This window comes from Neovison vison, chromosome 6, assembly GCF_020171115.1.
Source record: "Neovison vison isolate M4711 chromosome 6, ASM_NN_V1, whole genome shotgun sequence".
Lineage (NCBI taxonomy): Eukaryota > Metazoa > Chordata > Mammalia > Carnivora > Mustelidae > Neogale > Neogale vison.
In genome coordinates, this window is record NC_058096.1 from 205399222 (window position 1) to 205412127 (window position 12906).

The 12906-nt window shown below is 57.9% G+C and overlaps 1 protein-coding gene across 5 annotated transcripts in view; it reads right to left on the minus strand.

Annotated features, from left to right (window-relative positions):
- Positions 1-12906, minus strand: part of RNF123 (ring finger protein 123) — a 28155-nt gene that overhangs the window by 8477 nt on the left and 6772 nt on the right. For 4 of the 5 annotated variants that reach the window (XM_044253553.1, XM_044253552.1, XM_044253550.1 and 1 more), the window contains 17 exons: positions 12737-12862; positions 12258-12372; positions 12075-12179; positions 11564-11689; positions 11320-11412; positions 11174-11247; positions 10324-10441; positions 10031-10130; positions 9776-9837; positions 9508-9579; positions 9174-9294; positions 8476-8577; positions 7185-7291; positions 6740-6938; positions 6270-6415; positions 5701-5784; positions 4812-4919 (listed from right to left, as the gene is read on the minus strand). In XM_044253553.1, the coding sequence (XP_044109488.1) occupies positions 4812-4919; positions 5701-5784; positions 6270-6415; positions 6740-6938; positions 7185-7291; positions 8476-8577; positions 9174-9294; positions 9508-9579; positions 9776-9837; positions 10031-10130; positions 10324-10441; positions 11174-11247; positions 11320-11412; positions 11564-11689; positions 12075-12179; positions 12258-12372; positions 12737-12862 (1858 nt within the window). Of the gene's footprint in view, positions 1-4811; positions 4920-5700; positions 5785-6269; positions 6416-6739; positions 6939-7176; positions 7292-8475; positions 8578-9173; positions 9295-9507; positions 9580-9775; positions 9838-10030; positions 10131-10323; positions 10442-11173; positions 11248-11319; positions 11413-11563; positions 11690-12074; positions 12180-12257; positions 12373-12736; positions 12863-12906 lie in introns of all 5 variants that reach the window. The other variant, XM_044253554.1, reaches the window with a different exon arrangement.

A 12906-nucleotide genomic window follows, 5' to 3' on the forward strand; every position in this document is an offset into this window, starting at 1 on the left:
TTGGGCCAGGGACCAGGAAAGGCCTCCATGTTCCCAAGTGGGAGCAGTGGCTCAGGAAGGGCAGTCACGTGCTCGGCAGACAAGGGTGCGCCCCCTGCTCGAAAAGGGCAACGCCCCAGCCTAGACCAGAATTCTGGCTTGCAATTTTAAACAGTACAGGTTTTAGGGGCGCCTGGGTGGCTCAGTCAGTTAAGCGTCCAACTCTTGCTTTCAGCTCAGGTCATGATCTCACAATCTTGAGCTCAAGCCCCAAGTCGGGCTCTAGGCGGGGGAGAAAGCAAACCACCTGCCAAAGGCCCTGTTCCCCACAGGATGGATCCCACATAGTCTATGCCCAGGAGGAATCACCAGCCAGGCCGCAGGCCAGACCCAGACCATCCCCATGTCTTGGAGCTGGAGCATCTGGACTTGACTTCAGTTCTGATGTGCCCCCAAACCTAGGAACCCAAGGAGAAGATATAAGCATGGGTCAGAGGGTGCACCTGAGCCAGGAGGCCTTCAGGGAGCCTTCTGGCACAGAAGGCCAGAGAAGACCAAGTCTGAGGGGGGACTGCCACCAATGCACCCAAAGGACCACTGTAACGGGGGTGGAGATGTTTCTGCAAAGGGGGTGGGGCACTTGAGAGAGACCTTGCAAAAGGTCTATTTCAGAGTGGAGTGAAGGAGGGGCCTGTGCTGGGCCAAGAGTGAAGGAAAATGAGGAGCTAAGACACAGAGAAGGAAGGAGGGAGTGGCTGCTGTAAGCAGATGCAGAATCAGGGAAAGGCATCACAGGTTTTTCTCTTAACTAATGGGAGGAAGTAAATGAGAAGGAGGCCGGAGTGTGAGCACTGAAGATGGAGAAGAAAGCAAGCAGTTCAACATAATAAAGGGTGTTTATGAAAAGCCTACAATGAACATCAGACTCAATAGTGAAAAACTAAAAGCGTTTTTTTCTCCGATTAGGAACAAGACAAGGATGCCCTCTTATGCTACTTCCCCTCAGCACAGTACTGGAAGTCCTGGCCAGAGCAATCAGACAACAAAAAGAAATAAAGGTATCCAAATTAGAAAGAAAGGAGTAAAATTATCTCTTCACAGATGACATGATCTTATACGTAGAAAACCCTCAAGAATACACACACACACACACACACACACACACACACACACGTTAGAATAAACGAATACAGGAAATATGCAGGGTCTGAAATCAACACACCAAAGTCAGTTGGGTTCTTTTCTTTTTTTAAAAGATTTATTTATCTGAGAAAACGTGCATGCATTGGGTAGGGGCAGAGGGAGAGGGAGACAGAATCTTAAGCAGACTCCACGCCCAGCCTGGAGGGCTCCTCAGGGGTGTGATCTCAGAATCCTGAGATCACGACCTGAGCTGACACCAAGAGACAGATGCTTAACTGACTGCCACCACGCAGGCGCCCCGCCAGCGGTGTTTCTATGTGCTAGCAAGGAGCATTCCAAAAAGGAAGTCAAGAAAATAATTCCACTTACATGAGCATCAAAAAGAATGAAATCAAGGTATCACTCTAACCAAGAAGGTAGAAAGACTTGGACACTGAGAACCGTAACATGTTGCTGAAAAAATTTTTAAAGACCCGAATGAAAAGACGACCCATGGGTTGGAAGACTTGATATTGTTAAGATAACAATACCCTCCAAAGCAAACTACACACTTAATGCAGCTCCTATCAAAAGCCCAATGGCATTCTTTTATAGAAACAGAAGAATCTATCCTAAAATTCATATGGAGTCTCAAAGGACTCAAACAGCTGAAACAATCTTGAAATAAAACAAAGCTGGAGGGGCGCCTGGGTGGCTCAGTGGGTTAAAGCCTCTGCTTTCGGCTCAGGTCATTGATCCCAGGGTCCTGGGATCGAGCCCCACATCGGGCTCTCTGCTCAGTGGGGAGCCTGCTTCCTCCTCTCTCTCTCTGCCTGCCTCTCTGCCTACTTGTGATCTCTGTCTGTCAAATAAATAATTTTAAAAACCCAAAAAAACAAAAACAAAAAAAAAACAAAGCTGGAGATCTCCTACTTCCTGATCTCAGAACTTACTGCAAAGCTACAATAATCAAAACAGTGTGGTACTGGCATAAAAAAATACCATACAGACCAATGGAATAGCCACGAGAGCTCAGAAACAAACCCACACACATATGACCCAAGGGTTTTTGACAAGGATGCCAAAAACCATTCAGTGGGGAAAGGAAAGTCGTTCCAGTAAATGGTCCCAAGAGAACTGGGAAAGAATGAGAAAGAGTGAAGGTGGGCCACCGCTTCCCATCTTCTACAAAAATTAACTGACTTACAAGCTAAAACTACAAAACCACGTAGGGAGCACTTCATGACCTAGGATTTAACACCGACTTTTGTCAGCTGGCGGCTGTGACAACCAGACCAAGAGAAAAAAGACAACCTGGACTTCATCAGAATGAAAACTGCGACAAAGTCACCACCTACAGAGTGACAAGGCAAGCCACAAAATGGGAGAAAATATGTATAAATCATAATCTGATAAGGGACCAATATCCAATATATAAAAATAATTCCTATGAACCAACAACAAAAACCAAACAATCCTACCAGAAATGGGCAAATGCACTGAAACAGACATTTCTCCAAAGACATGCAGATGGCTGATAAGCCCATGACAAGGTGCTCAACATCACTGATCAACAGGGAGATGCAAATCCGAACCACAAGACACCACTTCACATCAATTAGGATGGTCACTATAAAAAAATATAGATAGATAAGTAGATAGATATCCAGACAGTGTGAGGGAGGAAGTAGCAAGAATTGGCAAGACTGGGAAGAAACTGCTGCCTTTGTGCCCTCCTGGTGGGAATGTAAAATGGTACAATCACTAGATGGCAGTTCCTTAAGAAATTAAAAATAGAAGAACCATGTAATCCAGCAATTCTGCCTCAGGTACATATCCAAAAGAACCGAAAACAGAATCGCAAAGAGATAGTCGTCTACACAAGGAACATGGCGGCACCATTCGGAGTAGCTGGGAGGTAGGAACAAACCGATGGTGGATGACTGGGCAAACAACGGGCTACAGACACAGAGCGGAAGGTAATTCATTCAGCCTTCGGCAGGAAGGCACTCCTGCCACCTGCCCCAGGAGGCGGCAAGGACGTTCTGCTCAGTGAAATACACCAGCGACAAAGCCGAATGTTGTAGGACGCCACTTACACATGGTCTCCAGAGCGGTCAGATTCATAGAGACAGACAGCAGAGTGGGGGGAGCAGGGACGGAGGTGAGGATGGGAAGTGGAGGCAGCGGGGTAAGTTTCAGTCTGGGAAGAGGAAGGGCTCTGGAGACTAACCGCGCAACCTACTTACCATGACTGGACTATACATTTAAAATGATTACGGTAGTAAGCAATATATGTATTTCACCACAACTTTTAAAAAGTGTTAAGAGAGCAAAATTTATGCTATGGATATTTTATCTTTTTTTTTAAGATTTTATTTATTTGAGAGAGAACACAAGAGACAGAAAGCGAGCTAGCATGAGTAGGGGGAGGGGCTGAAGGCGAGGGAGAAGCAGACTCCCCGCTGCGCAGGTAGTCCATTTATCATAATGTACATATTTATTTATTTTAAAAGATTTTATTTATTTATTTGACAGAGCGATAGAGAGACAGCACAAGTAGGCAGAGCAGCAGGCAAGGGGAAAGGAAAAAGCAGGCTCTCCACCAAGCAGGGAACCCAACACGGGCTCGATCCCAGGATGCTGGAATCATGACCTGAGCTGAAGGCAGTCCCTTAACTGACTGAGTCACCCAGGCACCCCCCCCACCATAATTTTGAAAAAAGGAAAGAAGCTACAGAGATGAGAGGGCAAGGTTCCTAAGAAGATGGTGTGGGAGGAGTGGGCAAGGCTGCCTAGGCCAGTGGACAGGCATGAAATTCCCATCCGGGGAGGAGAGGAAGCTCCCGGACCATGATCACCTCTACGGGGCTGGAGGCAAGACAGCCTGGGGCCAGGTGGGGTAGCAGGTGGAGGTGGCTGGGGTTGGAAAGGAGGCTGGGAGAAAGCAAGCGGGGATGGTGGGCAGAGGCACGCACAAAGGCCTCGATGACCCAGTGATGGGAGAGGGGCACGCCTAGGAATGTAGATGCCCCGACATGGGCACTCACTAGCGGGTAGAGATGTCAGGACAGTCTGCACAGGAAGCAAGACTGGAGGGTTCGGGGCCTGAGGGTCAAAACAGGGTCACAGGGAGAGTGTACCATCTTTCAGTCTACAGCTCAAGGCTGACAGCACTGGGAGAACAGACACTCATCCTCCTGGGTCGTGACTGAATGTCACCAGCATCAGGATGCACCTGACACACTCCAGGCTCTGGCACAAACTACTGAATCAATGAGTGAGTGAATGACAAAGTAGGAAACAAGGCTGTAGCCTTTAAGGAGGGAGAGGAATCAGAGAGAAGCAGGTGCAGAGTAAAGGCAAGTGGGGCTCCAGGAGAGCGCCCCTCCACCCCAGAGAGGAGAAAGGAGCAGGGGAGAAGGGGGGACAGGCAGAAACAGGCTCTGTTCCTCTAAGGGAGCACATGTGAGCTAGAGGGGAAACAAGGTGCCTACGATGGCATCTGCTCTAGCTCATGGGGCAAGAGAGCTTCAGGAAGTGTGGCTGGGGTAGGGGTCAGGGAATGAGGAGGAGGGAGGGGGCATGTGTGTGCCAGAGGCCCAGGAGGACAGGGGGCATTGAGAGGCTGGCACAACCTGGCCCGGTCTATGACTAGGCAGTGAGCTTGGAGACGGCAGCACCCACTGGCCAAGGCCACTTCCACTCACCTGGGAGTAGACAGTGGCATGGACCCAGGCAAGACGACGACTCAGGTGGTCCAGCTTTTCGGAGAAAACCTTCTGACTCTTGGTCAACTCAGCAATGATGTCCTTCCTCTGCCACCCAAGGGGAAAGGAAGACAATCAGGCCACACACCCACACCCACCCCGCCTGGCCAGACGCAGCCTGGTAGGGACCCACTCATGCCCAGAGCAGGCAAAGGGGTGGGCAGACCCAGGTCTACCCCTCAATTCCTCTTCTGCCTCTGACCCCAACAGGCCTGAGCAGGCATTGGGGCAGGGCCTTGGTCACCTGCATAGAACATGGAAGTGAGACGTAGCTGAAGCTCCATGAGCCCCTGGCCAGGACCCCCAGGGACTATGCTAGGACCAGAGCTCCGGGAGCTCCTCTCACCCCGGCCAAGCTTGGGCTCTGCATTCAGCTGGGGACGGGGCCTGGCAGGGAAGCCCAGCCTAGGCACGCTCGGCCCCTCCCCTGGCCTGGAGAACTCTGGCAGAGGGGCTCCAGGGCAGCGGGGGCGGCAGGCCCTGCTTCCTGCTGACTCTGCAAGTGGCCGAGGAAGCACTCAGGGTCGGATTCATAATTGATGAGGAGAGTGGGTGTGCATCAGCACTTAGCGGCGGGGGGTGGGGGATGGGGAGCGGGGGCACCTTGGCCTGGACTGCGACTGGTGACGGGGCTCCGGCCAATGCTGCGCCCTAATGCCAGCCCTGCTCTCCCTGACGTGGTGTAGTCAAGGGGCAGGGACAGCAAACCCGCCGAGGCAGTCCCCAGAAGCAGGGACAGGGCCTGCCCTGAGAACCCCGGGCTTGCAAGCCACCTCTGCGTACAGCCCTCCCGTCCCCAAACCCATCTGTCCATCCAATCCTTCCTTACCCGCTTGGGGCACCGGCGGAGTTTGTCCTCTGTGTCCCTCAGAGCTATTGCATACTCATTGACGTCGTCAGACACCCCCACCATCTAGAGCAGCGGACACATGTCCCAGCATGAGCCCCAGGCAGCGCACTCTGCTTTCTTCAGATGCAGCCTGGCCCCAGGCCTGCCAAGCTTCCAGTCTCTGGCCCCGCAGAGCCCCCTCCCGCAAAATAGCTTGGGCCCACACACTCCCAGCAGCAGTCAGCCTCACCGTGGCACACATCCATGTGCGGTCACACACAGGCACTCTGTGCGTGCGCACACACACACACACGCACATACATACAGGCACTCTGCGCACGCATGCACGTACACACACAGGCATGCTGCGCGCACGCACGCACACATACATGCACACACACACAGGCACGCTGCGTGCACGCACACATACACAGGCACTCTGCGCACATACGCACGTACACACACACACAGGCACATTGCGCACACACACACACAGGCACTCTGCGCGTGCACACAGGCATCCAAAGCGCAGGAGCGCAGGACACGCTCGCGGGCCACTGGCGGGAGACCTTGCCCAGCTGCTGGTGAACACTGAGGTTGTACATCATGACGGCTCCATCCAGGACTTCCAGCAGGGAGTTCTCGGTGAGGGGTTGCTCCGGCTCCTCAGGAGGCCGCCCCAGCAGCAGGCCCTCGTTCCAGTGGCTGCCCTCAACTAGGAAGTGGGAGAAGGGCGGGGTCAGGCGCACAGACTCCTCCAGCCCTGTCCCAGGCTTGTGGCACCAGGCTGGGCCTCACAGCAGGAGAAGGGAGCCCCTTCCCCCACCCTGGGCCCAAGAAGGGCCCCTGCAGGGAGAACGCACGGGTGGGGGCAGGGCAAGGGCCTGCCACTGCAGGCCTATTTCTGAAGCATTGATTTCCTCCCCCTGGAGTGCACTTCCCATGTCCTTGAGCTATTGCCAGGCCACAGGACCAGGAGGGAATGGGTGTGGGGAAGCACACAGGACAGAGGGCTTGTTTGGCCCTGCCCGGCACCTACTGTCTTCACGAGTCCTCTGTTCGGCACTCAGCGTGCGGACCTTCACTTTCTCCGAGGTGCTCAGAGGCCGCCGGGGGGTCATCAGGCTCACAGCCGCTGTGCTGAGGAAGCGGTTAGCTCGGCCCAGGGTTGGAGAACTGAGCCAGCTGGGCCGGGGCAGGGGCAGCACGCCCCCCATGGCCAGAGCCTGCGTGGGGCGCTGTGGAGGAGAGAGGAGGCCAGACGCCACTCAGCTCCCCGGGGACAGGGGCCCATGTAGGGCCCCGTGGATTTGTGGGGCTGGGAAATAGCAGGAAGGTGTGAGCCTCCACCCACAGCAAAGAGACCTGCTTGGCGAGAAGCCCCTTGCCTGCACAGAGAGGGAGGTGGCCCCGTGTGACACCCCTGCCCTTAGGAAAGAGGGACAGCCCAACACCAAGCCCCCTGCCCGCCCCTACCGCGGCACCTGGGCCGCAGGCGGGGCCGGCTCCTCATCCTCGTCCAGGTCATCCATGGTGGCCGCCTGGAGCTCCAGCGGGTCAATCAAGATGTTGGCCTTGGAGGCAAGGTCATCTGGGGGGGGGGGAAGCAGGAAGGCTCTCAGGCCAGCGGAGGGCTGAGGGGAGGGCTGAGGGGTCACAGTGGAACGGCCCAGGATGGCAAGGGCGCGCTGCGGGCTGTGGGCGCACCACTGCACCTGGCCTGCGCCTTCTACTTACTCCGCCCAGCGTTCAACGCCTCCCAAGGCCCTTTGTCTCACAGGGCCTTGTCAGCAGGAGACATTCCCCAACACTCCCTCCCGCAATGCCTTCGCTTCCAGCACTGGCACGCTCTCTGGGGCCCCTGACTTTTCTGGCCCATTGCTTCCTTCCCGACCAACATGAGATCCAGGGTTGTCTAAGCCATGACCCATCTCACTGTGCACGCAGGCCTCAGCACAGGCTTGGCCGCTCCCAGCTCTACACAGGCAGCCGGCCGTGGCACCTCTGCCTGCAGCCTAGGCTGTGGTCCCCAAACATACCGGCCAAGTCAGCTCAACCAGCTTCTGCGGCACCCTTCCTGCGGCCGCCCCACCCCCGCAGCCTCCAACAGGCAGCCTGGGGTCATCCTGAACTCCTGCCCTTCCCCTCCACCTTCCCTCCACCTCCTCACTTGGCCCAGGCACTCCGTTCTCACACACAGACCCCGGACTTCACTCCCTTGCCTCAAAACCTTCCAAAGCAGATCCGACCCCTGAATGAGCCCACACCTGCTCTGTGGGCCACAGGGCCCTCAGACTCCACTCATGCGGCTTTTTGGCCCCATTTCCCACAGGTCCCTGCCAGGTAGCTTCCTCATGCCTTTGCGGGCTCTGTGCTCGCAGCCACTCAGTCCTTCAGAGCCAGTCAGGCACCAGCTTATGAACGTTCCCCTCCCACATGTGACCTCGCCAAGATCCCACAGTCACTCCTCTGCCAGCACACGGGCCCCTATTTCATTTTCATTTTCATTACAGGACTCTCAGAATCTCCCGGGGTTGGGTGCTCAGAGGGAAGGGATGGTTGGACCCAAGCAAGACCTGAGGCCCACCAGCATCTCCCTGCTGGAGCAGGTCGATATACTCGGGCGCCCTCTGGTGGGCACAGAAGAGCTCAGCACTCAGGGCAGAGCAGGCTGAGGGCCTGCTTCCCCCAAACACCATCCCCCACACCGCCAAGCCCCAACATCCTGCCTGCTGCCTGCTGTCTGCTGCCCACTGCCCACAGGCCTGCACGAACCTTTGAGGGTCTTCCGAAGGTGTGAGAGGAGGCCTCCTAGACGCTGAAGGTCGAAGTAGTCTACCTTGCCATTATAGAAGACCTGGGGCGGGATGTAGGCCTCTACGAGAATTGGGGTGGGGTGGGGGTGGCGGGCCAGCAGTGAGCCAGGCAGGTAGACCCCCTGAGAAGCCAGCCCTCTACACTGCTTAGCACAGAGGGGACCCCTGGCCCCGGCCACCCACCTGCCCAGGCACACAGCATGGCTTCAGTACCAATGACGGCACGAATCGGGAAAAAGGGAGAATCCTGGCTACAGTCACCTTCAGAGAGGGCCCTGCCCAGCCCTGTGAACATCTTGCAGTCTGGGCAGGCACGGCTCCCACTGACCCCGAGAACCCTGTGCCACACAAACACAGCCCCCAGCACCTCAGCCTGCCCATGGCCTTCTCTACAAAGGACTGCATTGGACTAGACAGGCTGGGACTAAGAGGAGCCCGGACCGGAAAGGAACTTGTGGGGACAGAGTGAACGTGGGCTTGGCACTCCTCCAGCGTGGGGCTCCCACTATCCTCCGGAAAAGCCACCCATCAGGAGGAGAGGACTCAATGGCAGGAAGCCTGGGCCAGCTCCACCCCACCCACAGCCAGCTCCGCACTCCACACCCTCCCCAGAAGCAGCCCCGCCCAGCCTCTCTGATGAGGCCGGGCCCCACTCACCCTCACTGAAGGAGGCACGAGGGTTCGAGGCCTTGTACTCATCCCAATAGTAGCGCAGGGCGGAGATCAGCCGGTGCAAGAAGCAGACCATGTACTCGGGGGGGCAGAGCACGGGCATGTTCTGCAGGCACACGACACGCATTCGTGCCGGCCCAAAGCCAGCTCACTCCTCATCCGAGGCCAGCCCCAGGACCCTGAGCGGAGCACGGAGAGCAGGGCAGCAGAGGAAGAGCAAGACGAGGCGGGGACGCGGCGGGCCGAGAGGTGCCAGAAGGTTGCCGACCGGACAAAACAGCCAGGGGGTCCACGGTGGGCTGGCCTACGGGACACTTACCCCCCGGCCACTGGCATTCTCCTGTAGAAACTTCCGGAACTTCGTCAGGAAGATGTACCTAGAAGCTTCACCCTTTGGTGTGGGGCAGGGGGAACAAAAAAGGAGGCTGTGAGCAGCTGGCCCTGGTATGGAGGACTAGCTCAGTGCTATGCCTTAGCCTGGGCCCTGCCAAGGGAACGTGAGCTGGTGCTTGCCCTCTAGGCCTCAGGGCCCAGTACCAGCACCCCTCCCTGCCAGGGACCCACGCGGGGGTCTGGGAGTCACTCACCCCGTTATCATCTTTATTGTTCAGCAGCAACTTCAGGATCTGGACCTGTAGTTCTTCTACCACTGGGGGGTGGGGTGGGGAGGGAAACATGACACTGAGGCTCCCAGGGATGAGAGCGGACGGTAGGTTTGGGCTGGGGCTCCACTCCTGGGGTCCCGCAAGCCCCGTCTGGACACGGTCACTACCAAGGGCCCCTCAGCACACACACACACAAATCCTCCACCCCCCACACAGTGCCCCAGGCGGGGGACCGACCTTCGATGCACTTCTTGAGCCTCTGGCAGCCCCGTTCGTAGGCACGCCTCCGCGCGCGATCCTCGGCAGTCTCATCCTTCACGTCCTTACTGTCTTTGCCCTGGGCAGGGGCAGGGGATGGGAGACGGCAGGGCTCACCCAAGACTTAACCAGGCCTACTTCAGACAGGAGACCCCCGGCCCCCGCCCCACAAGCCAGGCTGGAGAAGGGGCCCCACGCACTCAGCACCATCTGACTCAGACAGCCTGGGCCAGCCCGCACCTGACCCTGCCCGCCCGGCTCAGGGGGCCCACCTCCCTGCTGGAGCGGTGGGGCCACCAGGTGGTGGGAATGAGCTCCTGCAGGCCAGCCTCCTCCACTCGCAAGGGGCTCTTGATGTAAAAGAAGACAACAGACCGGAGCACGTCGAAGCTGGTGGTCGTCAAGGCAGAGCTCTGCTCGCAGAAGGTGCACCACATGCCCTCAGGAGTCCTCTCTGGGAAGCCCTCCTCAAACCCATCCATCTCCTGATGTGCCCACCACGTTCTCCCACCCTTAGGGGTACAACGCTGCTATAAGCCTGGCTGCCCCAGCTCTGAGCCCTGATGAAGAGCCGTGCCTATCTAGAGCCTGCTCAGCCCAATTCCCAGCAAATGGATGAGAAAGGCTGGTCACGGGAACTTAAGACTGGGGCACAGGCTGGAGAGAGGACCTGGCCATCTCGCTGTCTCCCAGCTGTGTCTGCCTCCTAGAGGCTGAAGACCCCAGACGGAGAAGACAGCTACCAGGCCAGGCTTCTCCACCAGGGCCCTCCCTGCTGTGACAGTCCCCAACACAGCTGGGCAACAGGGAGAGGGGACCCTACAAGATCTCGTAGGAACCCCCGCTGCAGGACCTGGATAAGCAGCAGTGCTCTGGCTGCAGAGGTCAGGGCCGGTGAGGCTGCACACCCCCTCGTGGTGCCAGCGTCTGCCGCCATATGGAAAGCCCTGCTCAGGCTGGCCAGCTGGCCAGGGCCCTTTGTTCTCCCCCCATGCATGGCTGGCTCTGATCCCAAGCCTCTCCAGGAACCCCTGGCCAGAGGTACACCGCCCTCCCTGACCTCTACCCAGCCCAGAGGACCCCACCCGTCCGCCTGCCTGGCTTGCGGCAAGGGGAGGATACAGGACGTTGCTGAGCAGAAACTTGCGGGACTTCTCATGCCTCAGGATGGCGATGGTGAGCCGCAGGTAGTGGATCTGTTGGGAGGGGGGTGTTCAGGGTGGGTGGCTGTGGCCCAGGGGGCGCAGGGCAAGGGCAGGCGCTCCCACCTGTAGGCCCAGGTCTGGGACGATGGGTGAGAAGCGGTAAAGCCGCAGCAGGGACATCATCAGCTGCTTCAGGCAGTCCTGCACCTCGTAGTCCTAGGGGAGGGAGGCCTTACTGCACACCTGCCCAGCGGAGGCCAGGCGCCAGGACAGCCACCCGTGGGCCCTTTGCTGAACACTTCCTGCACCTCCCCTGTCTCTGTAGAGCCTGACCTCCCAGCCCGAGGCCGGCAGTCGGGAGCCTCACCTCCATGAAGAGCCACAGGAGGTCGAGGACCTGACGCACCACGGCCTGAGCCTGTGCAGGGCTGCCCGCCTCCACAACGCCGCGCAGGAAGCTCACGAGCACGGCCTCCACCAGGTACACCTTGCGCTGCGCCAAGGGTGGACATGGGTGAGGTGGCGGCCCCCACCCCACTCCCGGCACCCCAGCCCAGGCACGTGGTCCCGGCCACAGGCACAGACAGACTCTCAGGCCCACTTGAGCGACCCCAAGACAGAGATGAGCCCTTCTGGGGTCTGAGCGAGACACAAGACGGCTCTGGCCCCGGATCTCTTCAGTGTTTCGCACACACGGGTCCCTTAGCCGGCGACGTCACTCACCGTCCACCTTCAAAGGCCTCCCCCAATGCCCGCAGCTGGAAGCATCTTGTCCTCCCTCGGGTCACATCCTGACCCTCATGCACCTCAGCTCCCCAGCCCCCAGCACAGGAACTTCTCCCAGTCCGCCTCTGCCCCCTGCCCCGATATCCCCTCACCAGGAGCGGCGCGAAACGATGGAAGATGTGGGCCAGCGTGAGGAGGACGGTGGGCTGGCCTTGCAGCTGCCACTCAGAGCTGTCCTTCTCCACCAGCCGGCCTTCCTGCATGGGGTGGGAGGATGGTGAGGCGCAGAGCGGGGCAGAAGGTCCCCGGCTCACCTGGCCCAGACCCCGGCTCACCACAGGGTCCAGCTCCACGCTGAGCACTGCCCGGAAGCAGCCCAGCAACTTCTGAGCCCGCACCAGGTCAGCGCGTGGCGGGTCCTGCAGGGGCCGGTAGCCTGCCACTGGGTAGGTGGCATAGAGTTAAGCTGGCAATACCCGATCTGTGGCTCCAACGCCCCCACCCCTCTCCACAGAGACCCCCAAGGAGATGTCTGGGCCCTGGGGCAGTGCAGCAGAACTCGCCCTCTCTGTGGGATGCCGCTTCTCCCGCCTCTTCCTGTTCTTCTCTCTTCCACAATGGTTGACAATAGTACCCCCCTTACAAGGCTGCCACAAGAATTGTTCTCCCCGGCCCCCACCTACGCTATACCCTCCCCTCTCCTCACAGCAGCTATGGCCCACAACCAGCCCATGGAATTCCCTGGGGCAGGGAGCCCCTCATCCCAGTTTTGAGAGCTTCCATGCAGTCCACAGACATCTTCCCAAAAGGATATCGCAAGGGACGGCTGCCAAAGTTGAAGGCCACGGACTCCTTGAAGGAGAGGCTGATGGCTGGGAAGTAGGCCATTCCCAGGCCCCTGGACAAGTTCTCAAAAGCGGTGCCCAGTGACACGCCATTCCTAGAGCAGAAGGGAAGGCCTGTGAGCCAGTGCTAAGAATGATG